The following is a 23,295-nucleotide window of genomic DNA, read 5'->3' as shown; positions in this document are numbered from 1 at the left end:
GAACAAAACTTTGGAAAAATCCGTTTTCATGTTGTCCTCTGTCCATTTCAATCAGTTTTGTATGTGATGTTGCTTTAATGGAGGCTTTGTCACAGGCTTAACAGACTTTGCCACTTCTTTCAGAAGGTGACATCGAGTACTTTTTGAGACATTCTTCAATCCGACTAGGTCAAAGATTTCTCAACTTGTTTGCTCAGGGTTTATTAACTACTTCATCTTTAATTTGGAGTAGAGAACGGCGTGTAGTGGACCAGGGCATATAATACCCTAGCTCGCCACAAGAAAATAATGAAACGAATGGAATTGAAGGAAACAAAGACTCAATTGATGGATAAGATAAATGTCGTTTATTTGCTATTGAAAGAATGAACGTTTTAGTTATAACATGTGTTCATTTCCGCGCGTGTGTAACCAATGTTCGTTGCGGGGTTGGTGTTGTTGAAGAATAGGAAATGTGTGTTCATCTCACTATCATTTGTTCGCGCGTGGGAAGAGAAATGAGTGTTGTAGTGGAAATGAGAATGGTAGTCCAGCGTGTAGACAAAGAAGAGGATATGAGAGTTGACATCAGTTAGTAGTCAGCTACGCGAAGGTGTTCTCAGGGACCAGTAGTAGATAGAGAGAGAAAGAGCGTAAATGTGTACATACGGTCTGTTAGCTCGTGCCCCATACATAGTAGTAAGTGGGCGTGAGGTACGTGTGTGCGCGCGCCGAAATGGCGGCGGCTAGCGCGCCGACCAGCCACCTAGGAGGCTAGTCTCGAAAAGGAAGAAGCCGGTTGTTGCTCTTTGTTTTATACTTGTTTCCTGTGGTCATTTGTGCATGTGTATAATTCCTTAAAAAGCGGAAGTGACGTCGTCCATGTGTGTGTTCGTGTGCGCATGTGTGAGTACATATGTGTGCATTAGCGTGTGTATCTATACACGTGAATGTGAGTGTATGTATGCGAACGTGAATATGTGTACATGTGTGGACATGGGCGCGTATGTTTGGGTGCGCATATGTATATGACATAGCTTGAAATGTGAATGTGTGTTTTTGTGTGAGACTTGAAAAAGGCTCATACAGGCGTGAAACAACCCTAGATTTACCTTTATCGACTCTCTTACATACCTTTGTAGGGTTCTTGACAAAGTTCTTCACAGTTTGATGGTACCTTGTTATCATTTTCGATATTTCAAGGGTAGTTTTACCTTTTGCTAGCTGTTCTGTAATAGTACTCTTTTCAGAACTACTCAAACCACCTTTACGACCCATTTTATTGATGAAACAAACTGTTATCGCGTTAATAATTTGACATGCAGTGTATATTGTCCAATTGTCTATTGTACACTCTTTAACCCTTATCCTTGAGTGGCCTCTTGGCCTTGATAAGTGGTGGTGCCTATGTAAAAAAAAACTCCCAAAAACATTTTTCTTAACAATGTAGAATCATGCAGCATAAAAGATTCGGCTCAGCTCCATGAGGGGTGTGTTATATGGAACAAATCTCTGGAGAGTAATATTAATTTTTATCGCTGCCCTGGTAGCTCTCACAATTTAAACTTTTGGCAGCTGAAGTCCAATCCTCTTATTTTGTCACTAATTGTGTAACATCGAACGTTTGACATCAAAGAAACTGTTTATAGTTAACACTAATGTTTGGATTATATCTACCTTTTCTCCTGGGGAGGTTAGATACAAGGTTAGGTGTGGTTTTGAAACTAGCATAAGCACATTCTAACATACAAAAATGCCTAAGCAGTCATGTCGACATTCCCCTATAGAGATACCTAACGCAATAAAACTTACTTTACAATTCATAATGAACTCATAGCACGTGTGCATACTTCAACGTAAATGCTCTGACTTGACAAGCAACAAAATCCCACCTCTTCACTGTAGAGGTCCCAAGATGCTAGATTGTTTTTTTGGAATTCAATTTCTAAAAGCCGTCCAAACACATATCAACATGTAAAAACGGAGATGATGATGATGATGATGATGATGATGATGATGATGATTATGATTATAATGATTATGATGATGATGATGTGCAGAACAGGAAACTTGACTAAAACATGTTTTTTCTTTTCTTTATTGAAAACATTTACACTTAAGAATGATATGATATATTATGTGATAAGGATGGACTAAAGAAAAAGCGGGATAAATAAACACCTAGCCAGAGATAAGCGAGTTTAGAAATCAATTTCAAAAAGCTGTCCAACACATGCCAGCATGTAAACTGGACGTTAAACTGATGATGATGACGATGATGATGTGGGGAAGGTGTGAGTCGAGAAAACTGAACAAAAAAGAAAAAAAAAAAACAGAAATAGGTGTCCCCCACCCCAGGTGTTAGGAAATAAAAGAAAAAGGAGGAAAATATATGCAGGGTTCATGCAAGGTTGGAAAGTTCTTGAATTTTGACTTTTGCCTTGAAAAGTCCTTATTTCTATTATTACCGTAAAAATATGGGAAATGTCTTGAAAGGCTTTAAAAATTGCATTATTAAAAATAAAATCGAAATATTATTGTGGAGTTACGTCCCTTTATCATGAAACTATCTGATGTTTTCCATGTAATAACATTGAGTAGTTTTATGATAAAGGAGTTTAATTCTTGTATCCACAACACTGGAAATTCAAAATTTAAAAGTAAAACAAACACAGCATAGACCAATCTACAATGAGAAAAATAACATTAAATCGCTCTTGGTTGACCAAATATAAATGGATCAGAGAATGTAAATATGATTGTCGACAGGCATATTGTTGTGTATGTGAAACGAAATTTGTTTTGAGCAAAATGGGTGAAAGTGCATTGAAATCGCACATGGCTGGCATTAAATGTAAGATGAGCAACAACTTTAAATAGTTGACCAGTTAGGTTGCGCGTTAGAGAACTTCATGTAACTAACTGTAACCTTTAAAATTACTTTATAAAATAAAGACATAAATGAAAATGGCTTTTCCTTTTGTCAATTATTAAGTTTTTTTGGTTTATTATATCATTGTTTATATATCATATTTTGTTTTGGAAACTTGAATTTTGTCTGGAGAAGGCCTTCAAAAACTGAGACTGAAAGTCCTTGAAAATGGGCATTGGAAACCCTGAATAAAATCCTGATTTTATTTTCTTAACTTGGAGGTCACTGTTTGCCACTCTAGGGTGAGGGTTAATGAGTGTTAGCTAGATGGTGAGACAACACAGTGACAACCAACTGTAAGCTGTTCACTGGAGTAGACAAAAAAACAAAAGGACTGAACACTGGACTTGAGATGGATTTAGATTTGGTTTGCAGGTACTTTAGGATTGATAATGGGTTTTATAACTTTATGGCATGACTATAGGGTGCAGCAGTAAATGAGTTTTTACAACAATAAGAATGATTTACAGATGACAAAGTCCACTTTATGTTAGTAAGAGTTGAGAGTTGTGAGTTGTTCACTTGATGACAGAGCTTGGACATCAAGGAACAAAGATTGTGGTTTTGGGCAGATGGAGAAATAAACTGACCAATATATATGTAAACCTTAGTGCTTAGAGAATAATTTCTCACAATGGTGTCATACACAAACTCAGAACTCAACCAATATATACAGAATATATCAGAGTCTGTGTTTTCTATGGTTTTATATTTGTGTTTTATTTTAGTTTTATACTTGTGAGCTCGTGCACTCCCTTCAATGATTGCAAGTGTGAGAAACTATGATGGCCATAAGAACAGAAGATGGAAAAGAAATCGATGGCCCACAATGTTGGGGTCGCTGTTGAATGGAATAGCACATGATATCACAAAGCTAATATATTGTATTTTGACACTTGTAGATAATCATTTTCTTTTATTTTATGGAAATCATTCCAAACAAGGCATGAAGCCTCTTGATCTAAGAACCTAAAAAAAAGAATAAAATACTATTTCAAGGTAAAAAATTAGCCAACAAACTTATTTTCTACCTGTAACATAATAGTATGGTATAATCACGTTGACACAACGGTTCTCGTTAGATCATCGAAGTTAAGCAATGTTGAGCCTGGTCAGTACCAGATGGGTGACCAATTTGGGAATTCCAGGTGCTGTATGTAGGAGGATGTCGACACCTCCCTGCAAGAGTTGCAAAAACCTAACGTCGTCATCTCCCTTAACGGGGATATACATGCGACTGGGGACCGCTTGTGAATTTCATACTCCCATGGAGCTGGTTAAACCCGCATAGGGTTAGTGCTACTTTCATATATATGTGACATAATGTAAATGCAAGAGTTAGGAGTAAGTTCAGGGAACTCCTGTCATTATTAACTAGTAGAACGCTACCATTCTCGATCAAGAGAAGAATCTTATCAGGTATATGTGTGCAGTGTGATGACGTATGGAAATGAAACCTGGCCAGTGATGGTTGAGGACATGCGTTGCATAGATAGAAATAATATGAGAATGATAAGATGGATGTGTAATGTGTGTCTTCAAGACAGACTTAGATCTGAAGACCTCAGAGGAAGATTAAATTTGGATAGTATAGGGAGATATGTGCAGAACAGGAGACTTTGATAGTATGGCCACATTGAAAGAATGAATGAGACAGTTATATGGTAACAAGTTCTGTTCATGGGGGAAAGCCAACAAAAACATTTGTGGAAGTAATAAAAATGAACTTTACAGAAAGAGGGATAAAGACCTGGCCAGAGATTTGTGAGTCTGGAAGTTAATTTCTTAAAGCCATCTAGATTCATGCATTCGGTCGGCAATTGTTTTCGAGTGAGAGTGACGACATGGTCTCACGAGAAAAGGGTACTAGTAAATGAATAAGTGCATGAGTATCAACAAAGATAAAAGGTTGGATGATTGTCCTCTTAGTAGACAATAGAGAACAGTTCATATGAGAAAGTGCATATATATGTTGAAGCCAGCTCGTGTTCATCTGTATATGTAGGTAATGTGCGTGTGTTTGTATGCGTTACATTAAGTCTATGTGTGTGTGTGTGTGTGTACCTATTGTCATGTTTGATTATTGGATCTTCTTGTCAAATTCAAACTCGAGTCTGAAATGGCCCAGGAGTTTTCTCTAGAGAGAAGTTTGGGGTTTGGTTGGAGGAATGTAGATGAGTTGTTGGCAGTTTCGTCTCATAGGTACGAAAGAGAACGTAAACAGTGAGTGATCCCTTTTATAATTTCTTGCCAGGTGCTCAGCTCACATGAGAGATCGCCTCTGGTTGAGCAAGCCAGAAAGAAAATTAAATCCTTGCACCAATCAATACCAAGCTTAGAAATTAAGCATAGATTAAAAATCATTAACTGCAACATATTATTGCTTATTTGCTTGTTGAGCATCATTCACTATGATGATTTTTTTTTATTGGCATTCGTTTCCCCGATATCTTTCTATTAAGAATTCTTTTTAGAAAGACATCGGGTACTTACAGAACAGTGAAGGTTGCGAACACCCTTGAGTAAAAGTGTTTTTGTGGAACAAACTTGTGATTTGAAAGGTTGTCAGCCTGTGTTGTTAACCACTGAGCCACTGTCACCTCTTTGCTATTGCAGCTGTTGTTATCTGTAGTATAGCTGCTGACCCCCCCTCCATTGCACAGAAGAAAGAGATTAATCAAGATCTTGATTACCACTGCTATTTTTTCTAGTATAACGAGTTGGTGTCTTAAATTTACAAAAATGACAAGTTATTAATAAGATTACTTACAGGGTTAGTGTCGATATCTTTTGTTCTGTTCTCCCAAATGTCAAGCAACAACAAATAGCAATCTCGAACGAGCAGTCGATGACCCTGAATCGTACCTTCAAATCTTAAAAATATGGGAACTTTTGGATCTATGCCCTGCAAAAAATGAAAAAAAGCATACTTATATTATTTGGATTATTTAGACTATCTTGTTTGTTATTTTCACAAGGTTTTGGCCAATATGTGCAAAACAGGAGACTTTGATACTATGGCCACGTTGAAAGAATGAATGAGACAGTTATAGTAACAGGTTCTGTTCATGGGGGAAAGCCAACAAAAACATTGATGGAAGTAATAAAAATGGACTTCACAGAAAGAGGGATAAAGACCTGGCCAGAGATTTGTGAGTTTGGAAGTCAATTTCTTAAAGCCATCTGATTCATACGTCGAGGTCGGCAATTGTTTTCGAATGAGAGGGATGAGATGGCCTCACGAGTAGTAATCTTCAGCCTTTTTCAGGTGCATCTATATGAAACTTGGAAATTCTAGTGAAACTGGTGGGAGTTTTAAACTGGACCTTTTAAGGAAAGAGTCTTAAACGAAACTTGACTACACACAGACAATTGGTCAGCATTTGTTACATATATTATTAAATATATAATTTATTAACTTTGACATCAATGTTATATTTCTCCTAGTCTATCTGTCCTGTCCAATTTTTTCTTAGAAACTACTGGGCCGATTTGGCTGAAATTTTGTATGGACCATTGTTATGATAAGATGCAGAAAGCTAAATATGCACAGTTAGGGATTAATAGGAATTAATGATCTTCCACATCACATCCTTACATCATTTGTAGACATTTATGCTGATGACACTATCTATGGTAGCATATCTAATGACCAAGTTCTCTCCGATTATCTCTCCTCTGATCTTGAGCAAGTGGTATAATGGGGAATGCATCTAAAACCAAGCTTCTCTCTTTACATCATCAACGTTCTGATCCCCATTTGGCATCAATTGAAATGAATGGCTCTCGTCTTGAGGAGGCCTCAGGTTTTGACAAGCTTCAGGGCTTAACTGTTAGTCCTGATCTTAAATGGAACAGGTACATCAAATCTGTCGCCAAGGCTGCTAGAAAAATGGTGGGATCCTTCTATCGATCCAGTAGATATCTCACTGCTGATGCAATTCTCTATTTATATAAGAGCCAGGTACGCCCAAGGATGGAATACTGTTGCCACATCTGAGCAAGAGCTGCTAGAAAGGACCTGTCCTGCCTTGATAGAGTTCAAAATAGACTTCATAGCCTTGTAGGAGATATACATTTCTCTTCCATGCAACCTCTGTCTCACAGAAAAGATATTGTGAGTTTGTCTCTGCTGTATCGTTATTTTCATGGAAAGTGTTCGACTGAGCTGCAGTCTATTGTCCCTCCTCGCCAAACTTTTACAAGAAATACTCGTCTAGCTGAAAACACTATCAATAATTCCTCCCACTCGTTATCTGTGCGTAAACCTAAACGTAGATTCCATGAACAAAGCTTCTTTCTTAGAACTGCATGCCTGTGGAATTGTCTTCTGCTTTCCTGCTTTCCAGCTGACTACAATATGGTTGTCTTCAAGTCTAACGTAAACAAGTTCTTGATAAGCCGTTCCACTTGTTAATGAGTTTACCGAATTTCCATTACTAACGATTACTATATCGTCCAATTTCTACTGTACACTCTTTAACCCTTATCCTCGAGTGGCCTCTTGACCTTGATAAGCTTCTTTCTTAGAACTGCACGCCTGTGGAACTCTGTTCCGTCTGCCTGCTTCCCACCGGACTACAACTTGGATGTGTTCAAGTCCAACGTTAACAAATTCCTAATGAACCGCCCCCTTAAGTAAACACTTCATCAAATCTCCACACTAACGTAATGTACTTGCAATAACCCTTATCCCTGAGTGGCTTCCGGGCCTTGATAAGTGGTGATCACTGTAAAAAAAAAAAAAAATAAAAAAAATAAGTGGTGATGCCTATGTAAAAAAAAAGAAAAAAAATTAATAGGGATTACTCACTACTACTATCTAGATGTTTCCTCAAAAATGACTGGGCCAAACTGGTTGAAATTTTATATTGATCTTTGTTATAACAAGGTACTGCGAACTAACTATTATGGTGTCCACTAGATGCACAGTAAGGGACTAATAGGGATTAGTATTTAATACATTATATATATATATATATATATATATATATATATTCAGTCATCAATTTGGTATAAAGCACTCCTAAGTCAACGGTGTATAACTTTTGCTTGTTTATAATCTTTTTTTTTTTTTTTTTTTTTTGCTAGGATAGGAAACTAATTAATTCAAAACATTTTTATTCACAAATTTTAGAACAAAGGATTTCAGAATAGATTGAGATGTCATCATTTTTTTTTTTTTTTTTTTACATTTTCACCCCAAACAAGGCACATCGCCACTTTGATGTAGGGGGCTACTATTAGGGACACAGGCTACAGGGGTACTAGGTGGGGAGTAGGGCAGCAAGATGTCGGTTCACGTTACACTTGAACTTCTGCATGTCAGTACAGTTGGGGAAGCAGGAACCTGGCAGGGAGTTCCAAAGTCTAGCGGTTCTGGGGAAGAAACTACTGGAGTAGAAGGCTCTCTTACATCTAGAGATCTCAACTGTGAAGGGGTGGGATTTTGCTGCTTGTCGGGTTTGTTGGGGGTATTTACGTAGAGGGGGTACAAGTGTTTGCAGTTCGTTGGAACATTCACCGTTAAAGTACTTGTAGAACAGGCAGAGGGATGCTACATTACGTCGATGGGACAGAGGGTGAAGCTTGGATGATAGTTCAGGACCTATTAGGTTGGCGACTCTCTTTTGAACCTTGTCTAAGAGTGAGAGACTAGTAGCAGATGCACCGACCCAAATATGACAACAATACTCCATACATGGGTGAATGGTGGTCTTATACAGGTACAGGATACTTTCAGGTGTCAGTAGCTTTCTAGCATGGTAGAGAGAACCTACCTTTTTCGCAGCGGTCCAGGAAATGCTCTCAATGTAATTGTTCCAACTCATGTTTCCTGTGAATGTTAGGCTGAGGAGTTTAAAAGATGTGCTTTCAGATAAAGAGTCTTTGATCATTGCTATTGGTGGTAGAGAAGGTTTCTTGTAGTTAGTGAAGGAAACAAGTTTAGTCTTGGCAGCATTGAATGTAACCATACATTTTTGTCCACATTCCACTACAGATTGGACGTCATCCTCTAGTGTTTCTGCCATTTCTTTATATATGTGTTTATTTGTTTTCCTGTCGTGTCTGTTATAGAGTGTGGTGTCATCAGCATATATACCCATCTCACAGACAATTTTGTCAGGGAGGTAATTTATGAATATTAGGAATAATAGAGGTTCAAGGATAGACCCCTGAGGCACTCCCGCATTTATATCATATTGTTTAGATGTACAACCATCGAGGACAACCTGGATTTTTCTCTTATCTTAGACAAATTTAATTATGTTAAGTATTCTTCGAGTGATACCGTATGATCTGATTTTCCTGAGAAGACCTTCGTGCCATACCTTGTCAAAAGCCTTAGATATATCTAGAGCTACCGCTCTATCCTCCCCTGCTTTGTCAAGTGAATGGTATATACGCTCGGAGATTACAGTTAGAATGTCTGCTGTGGAACGGGCTTGCCTAAATCTATATTGTTGGTCGGTAAGAAGTTTAGCATCTGTAAGGTGATGGACTACAGCTTGGTTAATTATGGACCCAAATATTAGGAGGCTAATGGGGCAGTAATTTGTTGGGTCAGTTCTTTTGCCAGAATTCTTGAAAACTGGTATCACAGAAGCAGTTTTCCAGCAGGCAGGAAAGCAAGATTTATTGAGGCATTTGCTGTAAAGTTTGGAGAGGATTGGAGCTACTTCGGCAGAACACTTTTATAGTAGCACAGCCGGGATGAGATCAGGTCCATATGCTTTTGCAGTGTCAAGATTTTTTATAAAAGCATGCACTTGAGAAGGGGTGATTTTCAGATCGTCAAGTGTGGCATCTGTCCGCAAAGGAAAGTCTGGGAGAGGGTGGTTAGCAGGGTCTAGTGTGGAGTTGAAGGCAAACCGACTGGCAAGCATGTTAGCCTTCTCGGTTGCTGAGCAAACAACTTTATGATTGTTGGATAATGGGGGAATTGTTGATTGCCCATTATTTACTACACTGTTGTAGATTTTCCAGAAGTCACGGGTTCCTAATTTCTGAGCTTTGATGCATTTTGGGGTGGTTTCAGTAAATTCTCTCTTAGCTGTCACTATTTCTTTCTTACAGTTACTTCTAGCTTCTATATACTTCAGTCTGTTTGAACTGGATGTCGGTTAAATATATCGTATGCGTGCTGCCTTTGCGTGATGGCAGCTGCACATGTGGAAGTAAACCATTGGGGAGAGTGGGGCTTGCTATAAAATTTCCATGTGGGGACATGTGCTTCAATTGCTGTTTTGAACCATTCAGTGGTCTCATTTGCACACTGTTCAGCAGGAAGTGAAAAGATATTTCGCCATGGGGTGTCTCTAATGAGATCCCTGATGGCTTCCTAGTCAGCCTTTTTATAATATCTCGTTGTTTTGAGCAATGTCTCTTCCATTTTGGCTCTAGAGGTTAAGGTGATTTCAACTATTATCACTACATGATCAGCATTCCCAAGTGGGCTATGGGAGTTCGTAACACAATCATCAGGAACTGTGGTCAGAAACAGATCTAAAAGTGATGTGTGTTGTTCTTGCTGGTCAGGGAAACGGGTAGGAAACGTACTCGTCTGTGATAGGGAATGAGATATAGAGAAGCTATGTGTTGTGCTACCAGCTGCATCTGTGTTATTAGAGAATCCAAGCCAGTTACTGTGGTGGACATTGAAGTCACCAAATACATGGACTTGTGCGCTAGTGTCGAGGGAAAGTGCTGTATCTATGCTGTCAGAGACTTTGTTTATTAGGGTCGAGGGAGAGCGGTAGAGAAAATAAAAGTAACTAATATTATGTTGCATGTTAAGTCTAAAGCACATAAAGGCTTGATCGTCCGATTCTAGTTTTCTTTCTCTAGTCAGGAGGAGGGTGTTTCGAATATAGACTCCAAGCCCGTGCATATGTCTGTCAGAGTCCTTACGGCAGAGTGGGAGATATCCGAGCATGTTAAAGTAGTTAGAGGGGATGGAGAAGTGTAGGTTAGTCTCACTTAGTGCTAACATATCCGGGGTGTTTGTTAGGAGAAATGCTTCAGCATCATTTAAATTAGTTCTAAGCCCACGGATGTTAGTAAATGCAAGCATCAAGGGAGGAGGCAATTTGATTTTCTTTGAGGTTTTTCCTGGTTTAAGCGTAGATCTTTTCTTTCTCTTTCTCTACTACAACATTCGATATTGCTTTTATCATTTGTCCTTTATTTGAATCGCCTTTTCTCTTACCATTTAAAATTTTCATCTATACATTCAAAGAATTTCAAAATACATTGTGATGCCATGATAGACCTTCTTCTCTATGTAACAAAGTGCTATGTAAATGCATGAGAAGTGATGTCATCGGTGTGTGTGTGTGTGGGGGGGGGGAAGTACTATAAAAAAAGAAACACAAAGATCTAGATACGGACAAGATAACATTTGAAATCTCGGGAGAGACGTGGAGATCACGTGGGTGACGTCATGGCTGTAACAATGAAAAAATAAATGTCATTGCAGAAAACCGAAAAAGCGAGTTGGAGTTATTTCCTGTTCTTTTGTCCACTTTTCGACTGAGGCCACGTGTGTGTGCAAGTGTACTACATTACATCTATTCTACCTCTTCTGTCTATGTTTTGATTATTTGCATCATTTAAATTTTATCATCATCTAAAGACAAGATGAGGCTCAGATGAGTTGGAATGTGTCGAGAGCTGACAATGACACTGTTGTGAAATTCACCTTTAAATTTGAAGTTGTTAGAAAGTGACTAAGAAGAAGATCGATGAGATGGACAGACAACCTTATTACATGGGGTCAATACTTATTAAGACCCAAAGGTCATTTGAGAACAAGGGTTAATGAGTGTGTGGTTGTCACCAGGATAACATCATATTAATGGTTAGTGGTGAAAATGAGGTAGAAATGGATTATTTAGAGGGGGGGGGGCTAAAAAGAAATTGTTTACATTGGACTTAAAGACGACCATATTGTAGTCAGCGGGGAAGTAAGCCAGTGGAACAGAGTTTCACAGGCAGGCATTTCTAGGAAAGAAGCTTTGTACATGGAAGTTGCATTTAAATTCAGGCATAGATAGAGTGGGGGAAATTGTTGATAGTTGTTGTAGTTAGACGAGTGTTTTCTGTGAAAATTTAGCAGGAGGTGTGGACCATAGATGATCACCTGAGAGTTCTTTGTTGCAGTGATTGATTGACAGACGACCTTAGCCCAGAATAATATATGGGAGACTATCACGGCAGATAAGTGCACACAGTACACCATCACATGGAGAAATAAGGCCCAGATAAGACTTTAGCCCATCCTTACGTTGTCAGACCGAGGTATGCAATTTTATAATCGATTTATTTACTTGTTTCTAATATATAAGGGATGTTCTAAGAATAATGCCTCCTATCTTTATTCCGCCCAAATTGATCATATTGTTTTCTGTGAAAAACATACATTGTTTGCAAATTGCATTGTTATGATGATTGAACCTGAAGTTTGGCAAAGGGGAATCATAGATGGAAGCTCAGACGAGCACTTGCAATGAAAATAACTATAGAGCAGAGACAGGCTTGCAACGTCTATTCTGTGGGACATGCACAATGATTGCCATAACACTGGCCTTCTCTTGGACTAAGTCTGTAATCATGCCAAGCTGAGACAAAACAAGAGACCAACTCTCCTATATTTAATTAGAATATAACAGAAAAAGTCTCACAAAAGGAAAAACAAAACCTTTCTTTATATAAGAAAAACAAAAGAGTTTATTCAATTACCCTCACCATTTGGTTTAAGTAGAAGAAAGTTTTCAAAGTGAAGAAAATAGAAAACTTATAAAGTTCTTTGGTCTGTCAAAGGTCTTTAGGCAAAGATAGTCTATGCTTGAGTGTCCAGTCGATAGAAACAGGAAAGAAAAAGAGAAGAGACGTTTCTCCTTGTTTTCAGGTTTCCCTGAGAAGATGAAGTAGTTCTTTAGGGAACAGATAGAATCAATGTGCCCTGAAAGTTTTGTTTTTTTTACTTGTTAGTCACCCCTTATCAAGGCCCAAAGGCCACTCGAGGATATGGGTTAATGAATGTAAGGTGGTAGTGTAGTAATAGTTAATGGTGTAAATTTGTTAAAATTTGATTATTTATGGGGACAACTTAACAGGAACTTGTTTACATTGGATTTGAAGGCTACCATGTCGTATTCAAATGAGAAGCAGGTAAGTAGAACTGTGTTCCAAAAGCAGGCAGTTCTGGGAAAGAAGCTTTGTTCATGGAATCTACATTTAGATTTAGGCACAGAGAGTAGGGCAAATCATATATAGTGGTTGTAGCTAGTCGAGTGTTTTTTTGGGAAAGTATTGCAAGGGGGGGACCATTGTTGAGCACTTTCCATGAAAATAATGATAGAGCAGAGACAGGCTCGCAACATCTCTTCTCTGGGAAAGAGCTGGTTGGTTAGTGTGTGACCAAATCACCTAGCAGGGACATGACTGCAACAAATTCATTATTGCAGACCTCGTCATAGCTCAGGTCTAAATCCAAGAAAAAGAACTTATACATTCTACCATCATTTCTCTTATTATTTACCCGTTATTTACGCTATATGACTTTTCTCCTACTATCACAACGAAAAATGTAATATAATTGATATGTCCTGCGAAAAGGGTATCAAAAATTTATAATAAACAGATAAACTGTTTTAAAACTACATGAAGATGCAAACATTTAATTTAATGAGATTTTTTTTTATTAATGCTTTGGACATCTTTGTTTCATTCTCTTTTTGGTCCCCCGACAAAAGGAGGGTGGACCTGTAAATTCACTCTTGTCCATTCGTTCGTTTATCTGTCCCCACTTTTCTCAATAACTACACCTTGGAATTTTTTGAAATTTTGCACAAACATTAAACACGATATGAGTAAAAAAGTAACAGGACGGATTTTGGGGGGAAAACTCCGGTGATCCCCTAGGGATGTCTTCAGGTTAAAATGACTAAAATTGACACTTATGTGCTTATTAAAAAAAAGATTGATGCCTTGGATTTTTATAAAACTTTCTGAAAAGTTATAACTAACTGATTTCTATATCATTTTGTTTGTCTATACTTTGTGATAATTCTTGGCTGTGCCCTGGGGTCTCTTTTAGAGCTAATAAAAACACTCAATTTTTTTGGACTATTTTACCATATTTATCCAAAATTTTCTGTTTATGTCTATTTAGCAGTTTTTCATGGTGCTGAGCTCAAATTTAAATATGTTAAGACCTTGGGAATTTTTGGGACTAAATATGGAGGGATGGAGAGGCAAATGATGGACTTAGTCATTTCGTTTTTTGCATGAACTCAAATTTGCATATGTTAAGGCCTAAAACTGCACCGTTTGCTCATTTTCATCAGGATTTGACGTCCCCTGGGGACTTTGGGGGTTAATAGGGGGGGGGGCAATGCGGAACTTAGTCATTTTTTTATGCCTCATTCACTGTGCACTCACGGAGGACCATGCATGTTTCACTTGTTGTAATTGAAATGTATCTTATTAATTTCTGATCCTAGAAGATCCATCATCAGAGACTAAGTTCTTTTTTTGTAGTTGTTCTTTTTTTTTTCCATAAGTTAAATATCCGTGCCCTTGTTTTGGTATTTCAGGAATTTGTGCTGGTGTTACTGCAGGGAGAACTCTTCAATGTGAGCTGCCTAAGCACGTGATAATCCAATATTAATAAAGTTGGCAAAAACTCTTACAAGCACCATTTATAAAATTAAAAATTTAGAATAAACAGAAAGCTGAGTGACTCTTGGTACAGTTTTGAGTAATAATTTCATAAGTCTCTGTACTGAACGAGTATCATAGTCAAAGCAAGTGTTCCTAGCATGAGGCTTGCATACCTTTCAACGTCTGCCATTAGATGGCTCTAACAGTTGGTATTTATATATCGGTTAACAAGCCAATCATAATCTAATATGAAGGAAATATATTCATTACATCACCTTTCGCTAACCTTAATTTTCCCATAAAATTTAGTTTTAATCCTTTATGACGTAGTTGAACTAATTTGTTCAGTCATGAATAAATGAATATAAATAAAGTGGGAGTTGATTTAAACGCGCCTTGTACATATTAGTTCAGTGTCTGGATAGATGCCAGATACCTCCAGATTGCAACAGTCCATTGCTTACATTCAGTATGCTGTCATCTATCTCAGCGAGTGGAGGATTTCGTTTGTTGTCATAAACACACTTTTTTTTCCAGCACTACAGATAATAATCAAGCTAAGTTTATTAAATGCAAAAATTCTCAGTGGTAATTTAACTATTAAACTTCACAATTTTTCCACTTTGAAGACAATCATAGTGCCATTACCCTTTAAACTAACTAAAATTAACAATAAACATTTTTTTAATCATCTACATCATAATTCAGGTCATAAAGGGTTAATATTTTCTGGACATAATCTATTTACTTTTTTTTTTAGTCTTTTCTTACTCAATACTCCTTGCCATAGTGACGTTTGAAACAAACGGTTTAATCGCGATGCCCACCGTGGCATACGACGTCAACGCTGTTCAAATTAAGCTTAGTCAGAGCAAGGCATATGATGACTTTGCAAAAAGGGCAACAAAAAATATGATCCCTCCTTGTAAAAAAACGGTCCAGTTGACGGTGAAAAAATTAATGTTTTTGGCCAATTTTCGGATAGTTATCGGCCGAGAGACTGAGCTTTCAAACGATACCAATTTTATCAGTGTTGGTTGCATGTGTTGAAAGTTTAGCGAGACATAACAAACATACACACTAAGAGACATTTGAGATTTATATTATAGGAGATAGGGAGATTAGCCGAAAAGAGCCCTCTACAGAAATTTACAATAAAAAACAAACCGAGTATGCAGGGTCCTCCTCCATGAGTGAAAAATTTACTTTCACCATGACTAATGTTTGGGCAAAATTAAAAAAAAATCCAAGACAAAGTTATTGAGAAAAGTGCGAACGGATAAATGATTTGGGGGCAATTTTACTCCAATAATGCTCCCTAGGGGGCCAGCCAGAGTTATCCCGGAAAATCCATTCTGGCAAAAATTTACTTTCACCATGACTAATGTTTAAGCAAATTTAAAAAAAAATCCAAGGTGTGGTTATTGAGAAAAGTGCAAACAAATGAACAGATGAACGATTTGGGGGTAATTTTACCCCTATAAGGCCAACTAGAGTTATCCGAGAAAATCCATTCTGGCGAATTAATATTTGTGCAAATTTAAAAAAAAAATCTAAGGCATGATTATTGAGAAAAGTAAAAACAGCCGAACGGGAGTGAATTATTAGGTCCAATCCCTTCTTTGTTGGGGGACCAAAAAGGAACTAAGATCAGATAACTCCAATTCCTTAGAACAACATATAGCTGATCCTTTTAAAAATATGGTACAGGGGAGATAACTCTTAGCAAACTGAAAATCATTGATAACTTCAACAACCGGAAATCAAGGGACAAATAAGCATATGAGAAATGGTTACTCACCAAACCTGTAAAAAGCGTAGGTTCTACAGCCACATTACCAGTGATGTCTATGTAATCACTATTCTGGTTGATTGTTTCCTGCAACATTGCCAGTAGGATTTCGCAAGACGTTGTGGAAGAGACATCTTCCTTGTTTGTTATGCCTCCATTTAGATAAGCAACACATTTATTCCAGTGATCCCTTAAAAGTAAAAATGCAATCTTATATAGAACAAATACATTGAGAATACTGCTAAGGCTGTTGCAAAGAAGGTGGGCTCCCTTTACCATGCTAGAAAATTACTCACACCAGAGAGTATTATATATCTTTACAAAGCCACAATTCATGCATGGATTATAGCTGCCACATCTGTGCTGATGCATCTACCACTAGTCTCTCATATTTAGACATGATCCAAAAAAGAGTTTCAAATCTAATTGGTCCTACGCTGTCAGTCAAGCTCCAATCTCTGTCCCATCACCACAATGTTGCATTCCTGTGTCTGTTTTACAAGTCCTGTAATCAAATGTGCTCTGATGAACTCACAGCACTTGTATTCTCTCAGTATATATACTTTCGACTAATCCGACAAGTAACAAAATCCCACCCCTTCACTGTAGAGGTACTGGATGCTGGAAAGTTTTCTACTCTAATATTTTCTTCCCTTTAACTGCTAGACTTTGTAATTCTCTCCAGTTTCCTGCTTCCCTGACTGTCCTAATCTGAAGAAGTTTCAATGTACAAGGTGCCTTCAATAAGTTTCCAGACTTTTTTCGTATGAGCACTTTTATTAATAGTACACACATGAAACTCTAGTCCCTTTCGAAGTAATCTCCTCCGACTGCAATGCACTTGTTTTAATAGTTCCAACAACTTCTAGAAAGCTCCATGGAAGTCCTCTTATATGAGCATGTCAATGACCCTCATCACAATCTCTTTTGTCTCCTTAATTGTGTCATAATGGCAGCCCTTAAAGTTTTCTTTGAGTTTAGGGAATAACCAAAAGTCACAGAGAGCAAGACCTGGACTACAGGGAAGGTCTTGATGCCCATTTTAGTAAAATAGTCAGTGACAAAGATGGAGTTGTGGATTGGTGTATTGTCCTAGTGGAAATGTCATCAACTAAATTAGGCCTCTTTTCACAGAATCTCTTCCTGAAATCCTTTAAAACCTCAACATAGTATTCCTTGCTGACTGTCCAGTGGAAAACCAGTGCATGTAGACCATGTCTGTGCTGTCAAAAAAAGAGATCATCATAAGTTTCTAGGTGGATTTGCTCTGTCTGGTCTGCTTGGGTCTGGGAGAGCCAGCATGCTTCCACTGGGAACTCTGTCTCTTGGTCTTTGGGTCATAGCAGTAGATTCAGCTTTCATTGGAGGTGACCAGAGCATCAAGAACTGTCGGATCGGAATTGATCAGTTTGACCATCTCCTTGCTGTCATGACAACGTCTTTCTTTCTGATCTTCTCTGAGCACCCTTGAGACAAACTTTGCGCAAATCTTCTGCATCTTCAGTTCCTTGTGAATAATTGTGTGTACAGTTCCAACACTGACATCAAACTGTGCACTTATTGTCTCTATAGACACACGACTGTCCTTATCCATGAAATTTTTATTTGGTCAATCAATTCAGGTGTTTTGACTTCCTTACTCCTCCCACATCTCTCATCATCCCTCACAGATTCCCTGCCTTTCTTGAATCTCTTATGCCGCTCAAAAACTAATGCTCGATTCATACAAGATGGTCGAAAAGCAGTCTGAAGTATTCCATATGTTTCCATATCATTTTTTTCAAGCTTAAAAAATTGAATTTTTATTGCATATCATCCTTCTAAAGTGTCCTCACGTCCAGATTGCATTTTTGAAATTCACCAGCTGTGACAATCAGGCTTTAGTAGGGTGTATTTTAATTCCTACTGTAGTTGTTCATTTGATACTGAAATCATAAAAATTGGTCTGTCATCTCATAAGATGTATAGTAGAAACATACTGAATTTTCAAGAGTCTACGACAATTTTAAATCAGTGTACAAAAAAATCTGGAAACTTATTGAAAGCACCTTGTAACAGGCATCTCGCTGTTCAACTCCCAACAGTCTCTTATGAGACATGATCCCAAATAATAGCCTTTTAAGTTCCAAATGGCAATGTGCTATGTTTAGGGTGAAAAGAAGTAAAAAAAAAAAAAAAAAAAAAAAAAAAGAAAATAATACAAAGTTCTGATAAATTATTAATGTCACGGAAGCTTATTTATTAATTTACTGAAGTACTTGCTAAAACTTTGTGAAAGAGCTTATCACTACAATTCCCAAAGTTACTCCTTTTTCTACTTCTGAATTCCGGGGAAGATTGCTTCTTGTGACTTTGTAAGCATATAAAAGCCTGAAGTCTAGTTTGTGAGAAAATAATATAAAAAATTACAAACTCTAAAAATCAAATCAATAGGATCATTCAGTTACTCATAAAATTTGATTTTCTTATTTAAAAATAAAACTATTTGATCAATTTATGCGATTTTTGGAATACAACGTTTTCGTTTTGTCACGGCTGTGTACATTATACAGCTTTTTGTTTTTTAATATAGCAGGAATTCTGGACAAGTACCAAATGATAATAATAATCTCAATCTGTATAAAGTTAAGTGTGTGTATATTTTTATATGTAGGATTGCATACAGGAGTCATTCAGAAAACTAATTGATCGATCATTATGACTTTTGGAATACATCTGGTAAGTATAATAGGTTATGACATAGGCTCTATTTGATTTTATGGAAATGGTGTAAAAAGGTATGGGACTCAGATATCTCTGAATTTTGTTAAATTCTAACAATAAATATTCCTCAACTTTTAGTTTCTCGTAATTATTTAAAAAAATTTTAAGAGACATAAAATTTAAATATTTCAGATTTACACTGAATTTGATCCATAGTCATTAGAAAGCAATTAAATAATATTCCCTAAATTTCCATTTCTTCTTAAGACACTTTAAGCTTAAGCATTAAGTTTGATTTTCTAAAATTTTCTAAAATAAAAACAATATAATGGATTTTGATCAAAATTGGAATAAGGGTTGTAAACATAAGGTTTTTATATATATATGCTGCTATATATCCATTGAATATAGCCACCCAAAAGGTAAACTTATGCAAGCACACATACATACACACAATGAAAGTTTGAAACAAACTTTTTAATGCTTTTGTCTACTTCTTATTCAAGAACTTTAAAACTTCTCAACTTGATCTTTTAAAGTATATTTTACATCTCTGTATAAATAGTTGAGATAAATATATTTTGTTAATTTATGTTTTCTTGCTTTGATTCCCAAATTCTTGTTGTTGAGTTAGCACTTGCTAACTGGTGACCCATTCATAACATTCATGTTTTTATCCATCTTTTTCATTCACATATTTAACTACATGTTATATTAATTGTAAGTTCTTGGCATTATTATTGCCAAAATATATCATCCGAAACCAATAGTGGCATGACACAGATATTATGAAATTCATTTTAATACTGAATAGTGGTGGTTCCATTTGAAAGAAAACAAATAAAATCTCATCTGCATGTATAATATATTGATTGCAGAAATTCTTCTCTAGACCAAAATAGTGTAGGTTTGCAACAACCGAAACCACATACAAATTAATTAAGTTTAGACTATTAGCCACTATCTTATGTAACTTTAGAATGCCACCTTACACATTTAGTCATTCTAATAAAATCCCACATTTCATCCTAAGAGCAACACCATCACAATCGCAACCATGTTTAGAGGAAGCAGTTCCTATTCTTCCCTCTAAATGTGAAGTTCTCCTACCGCCCCCAGTCATCACTGGGAGGAATTCTTCACTTTTGACAGATATGAGGTTTAACCTCTCGTAACTTGATCATTGTATATTAATTGTTAATTCTTGGCCTTACTATTGCCAAAATACATTATCTGAAATTAAGAGCGCCATTACAAAGATATTATGAAATTTATTTTAATACTGAACATTGGTGGTTCTATTTGAAAGAAAACAAATAAAATCTCATTTTTAATAGATTTTGATTCAAAACATGGAAAGAGAGAACAATAAAAGAAAAATGAAAAAAGAAAGGGAAAGAAAGATAAAATACAAACATAATTGAAAAAAATATTAATAGAAATATTTTTTTTGTAACTTACACAGCTATTTCATTCTGTTTCAGTTTTTCACACTCAACATAATAGAAGTTTCGCTCTTCTGTCAAACTGGAGCTGACTGACAATAACTCACTGAAAATACAAATAAAAAAATACCAAAAATAGAAAACACAATTAAAACTAATTATCCTCTCAACTATAACGATAGGCTGTATCTGTATATTTCTAAATATGTTTGCTGTATCCTTCTCCATCGCTAATTAAGGAAATTGGTTTGTGAGAAGGAGACAGATTGGCTCTTTCAAACAAAATTACATGTGACAAGGTATTAAAGTAATACTACTAATACTACTACTAATGATGAAAATCTATATTATATTTATCTTAGTCTGTCTGTCTGTCTGTTTGTTCCACTCTTTCTTAGAAACTATTGGACCCAATCTGGCTGAAATTTTGTATGAACCTTTGAACTAAGCATTATGGTAGCTGTTCGATGCACAGTTAAAGATTAAGAGGAATTAGTATTTAAGTTCCACTTTTTCTTAAAACTGCTGGACAGATCTAGCTGAAATTTTGTATGGATGGTGGTGTGAACAAAATATTATAATATTCATTTAATGCAGAGTTAGGGATCAATAGGGATTAGTCACCATAATACCACGTTTATTCTAGAAGTTTTCTCCATAAAAACTGGGCCGATCAGGCTGAAATTTTGTATTGACCTTTGTAATAAGCTGCAGCGAACTAAGTGTTATGGTATCCGTTCGATGCACAGTTAGTGATTGAAGGAAATTAATATTTAATGCAAAAATGATCATAAATTTAACCATATTCCAAGAATAAATGTTATATTGTGCTGACTAATCCCTATTAATCTCTAACTGTACATCGAATGGATACCATAATGCTTAGTTTGCTACCCCTTTTATAACAAAGGTCCATACAAGATTTCAACAAGATCAACTCAGTAGGTTCTGAAAAAACGTTGAACGGACAAAGAGAAATATATCCATATATGTATATGGTATATGTTTTCACTTGGCTAATTCAGACGGGGGTGGAGACGATTCGGTGTCCAATTAGTGCTTTGCTTCGTCATTATATTCAAAGTTATTTTTATATTTTTAAAATTAATTCAGTAAACGATTTTTTTCTTTGAATAAAATTGAAATAAAATTATTAAAAGAAAAAAATGTAATGTGATTTGAAAAAAAAAAAAAAGAACTTAAAAATAACCGTGTTTATTTAAAACACAGCATGAAAACAGACAACAACAATTAGTCGTCAACAATTATTATATTTTCATAATGCTTTTCTTAATTAAAAAAAAAACTTCAAAATATTTTAAAGCTTTTAATCCTTCAAAAAATTAATTAGAAAATAATTAACCAAAAAGAGTTTTGCAAACAAAAACAATTGAAGTGATATATTTTTATAGTTTTCTTAATAAAAAAAAAGTTTATCAAAATTGGTATGGTCGACACCGAATTCTCCCTCCGCCAAAACAGCTGAGCTGACTCGGCCAGGCCAAAATAGCAACGCTGAAACGTCCCATTCCACATACATATATATATATATATATATATATATATATATATATATATATATGTTTATAGTTAGGAAATATATAAAGAATGTATATAAGAAAAAAAATAAAAAATTGAATATGTTTACTTTATTTTATAGAATTTTAAACCCTTATAATCGGCCATTTCGAAATAATAAATTTCTCACCAATAATTTATTTTAATTTTACTTATTATCGCATATATTGAGGATTGAAATTTCAACGTCCTGAGGATTATCACTTAGAACTGATTGTACTCAACGCTTTTATCCATTGCGCCATGTATTTACATGGAGTTCCCATGCTTGACATAAAGACTACAGAGTTTGAAAAGATAAACTTGAAGAAGGTCAGAGACTACATCGGCCGAAACATTGTGAGAATAACACCCAAGATGAGAGTTCGAATAATCCAAAATTATTAATCCTCATCTAGAAATTCCGAGACAAAGTGTTAGATCATATGGGAAATTCCAAATTTGATTATTTTCAGACAAAAGAAAAAGAGAATTTCATTATTTTATTTATTTATTTCTTTTTTCATTAAATAGCTTACATATTTGATATATGTTTTTTATGTTTTTATCATACACTAGGGGACACCCAGCTTTGCCCGGGTGTAAAATATGATATTTTAATTTGTCCAGACTTCGTATATATTATTATAGAGTCGTATTTGGGTGGCATTATTTAGAATCGAAACTGAAACTGAAACTGTAACATTCAAAGCTGATGACGTTACCACTATACCAATATGACACGCATATGAACTGATTAAAATTAAAATTAAGAATAAACTAAGATGAATGTACAAAATGTATAACGATAGTTTTCAATTTTGACCCGTTTTTTGACCCTTTAAAAACTATTTTAACCAGCTAAAGACCCATAAAAAAACGGTCAGTAATAAAAAAAAAATCTAATCATTTGAGGCTCCTAACGCCGCTCTGCAACTTTTAGTTTCGGAGGAGATAGAGTTTGAAAATGTGGAGACAGACAGACATATAGCCTTTTATATATTAGATAAAAAAATAAAAACGAAATCTCTTACCTATGTTGGTCTTTAAGAGTTTTGAATTCCGTCATTATTTGCTCGTTGCTTTCTTTAAAAGACTGGCAAGATAAAAACAAGGAAAGAATCTTCTAAGTTTCTTTGTTGAAGACACAATTTTGTATAAATTTGAAGAAACAACTTCATTACAAAACATGAACAAAAAGAAATATTAATTTAAATATA

General features: G+C 35.9%; 1 protein-coding gene across 1 annotated transcript in view; it reads right to left on the bottom strand.

Annotated features, from left to right (window-relative positions):
• The window catches only part of LOC145284878 (translin-associated factor X-interacting protein 1-like), an 84,043-nt gene that overhangs the window by 15,094 nt on the left and 45,654 nt on the right, over positions 1-23,295 (bottom strand). Inside the window, exons 8-11 of the mRNA XM_080133907.1 lie at positions 23,110-23,171; positions 20,535-20,624; positions 16,380-16,560; positions 5,682-5,816 (exon numbers count right to left, since the gene is read on the bottom strand). Coding sequence (XP_079990033.1) covers positions 5,682-5,816; positions 16,380-16,560; positions 20,535-20,624; positions 23,110-23,171 — 468 coding nt within the window. The remainder of the gene's footprint in view (positions 1-5,681; positions 5,817-16,379; positions 16,561-20,534; positions 20,625-23,109; positions 23,172-23,295) is intronic.

This window comes from Euprymna scolopes, chromosome 9, assembly GCF_053919585.1.
Source record: "Euprymna scolopes isolate OS-2025 chromosome 9, ASM5391958v1, whole genome shotgun sequence".
In the NCBI taxonomy this organism is placed as follows: Eukaryota; Metazoa; Mollusca; class Cephalopoda; order Sepiida; family Sepiolidae; genus Euprymna; species Euprymna scolopes.
Note: the sequence above shows the minus strand (reverse complement) of the source record. Positions and strands in the feature narration are given on the sequence as shown.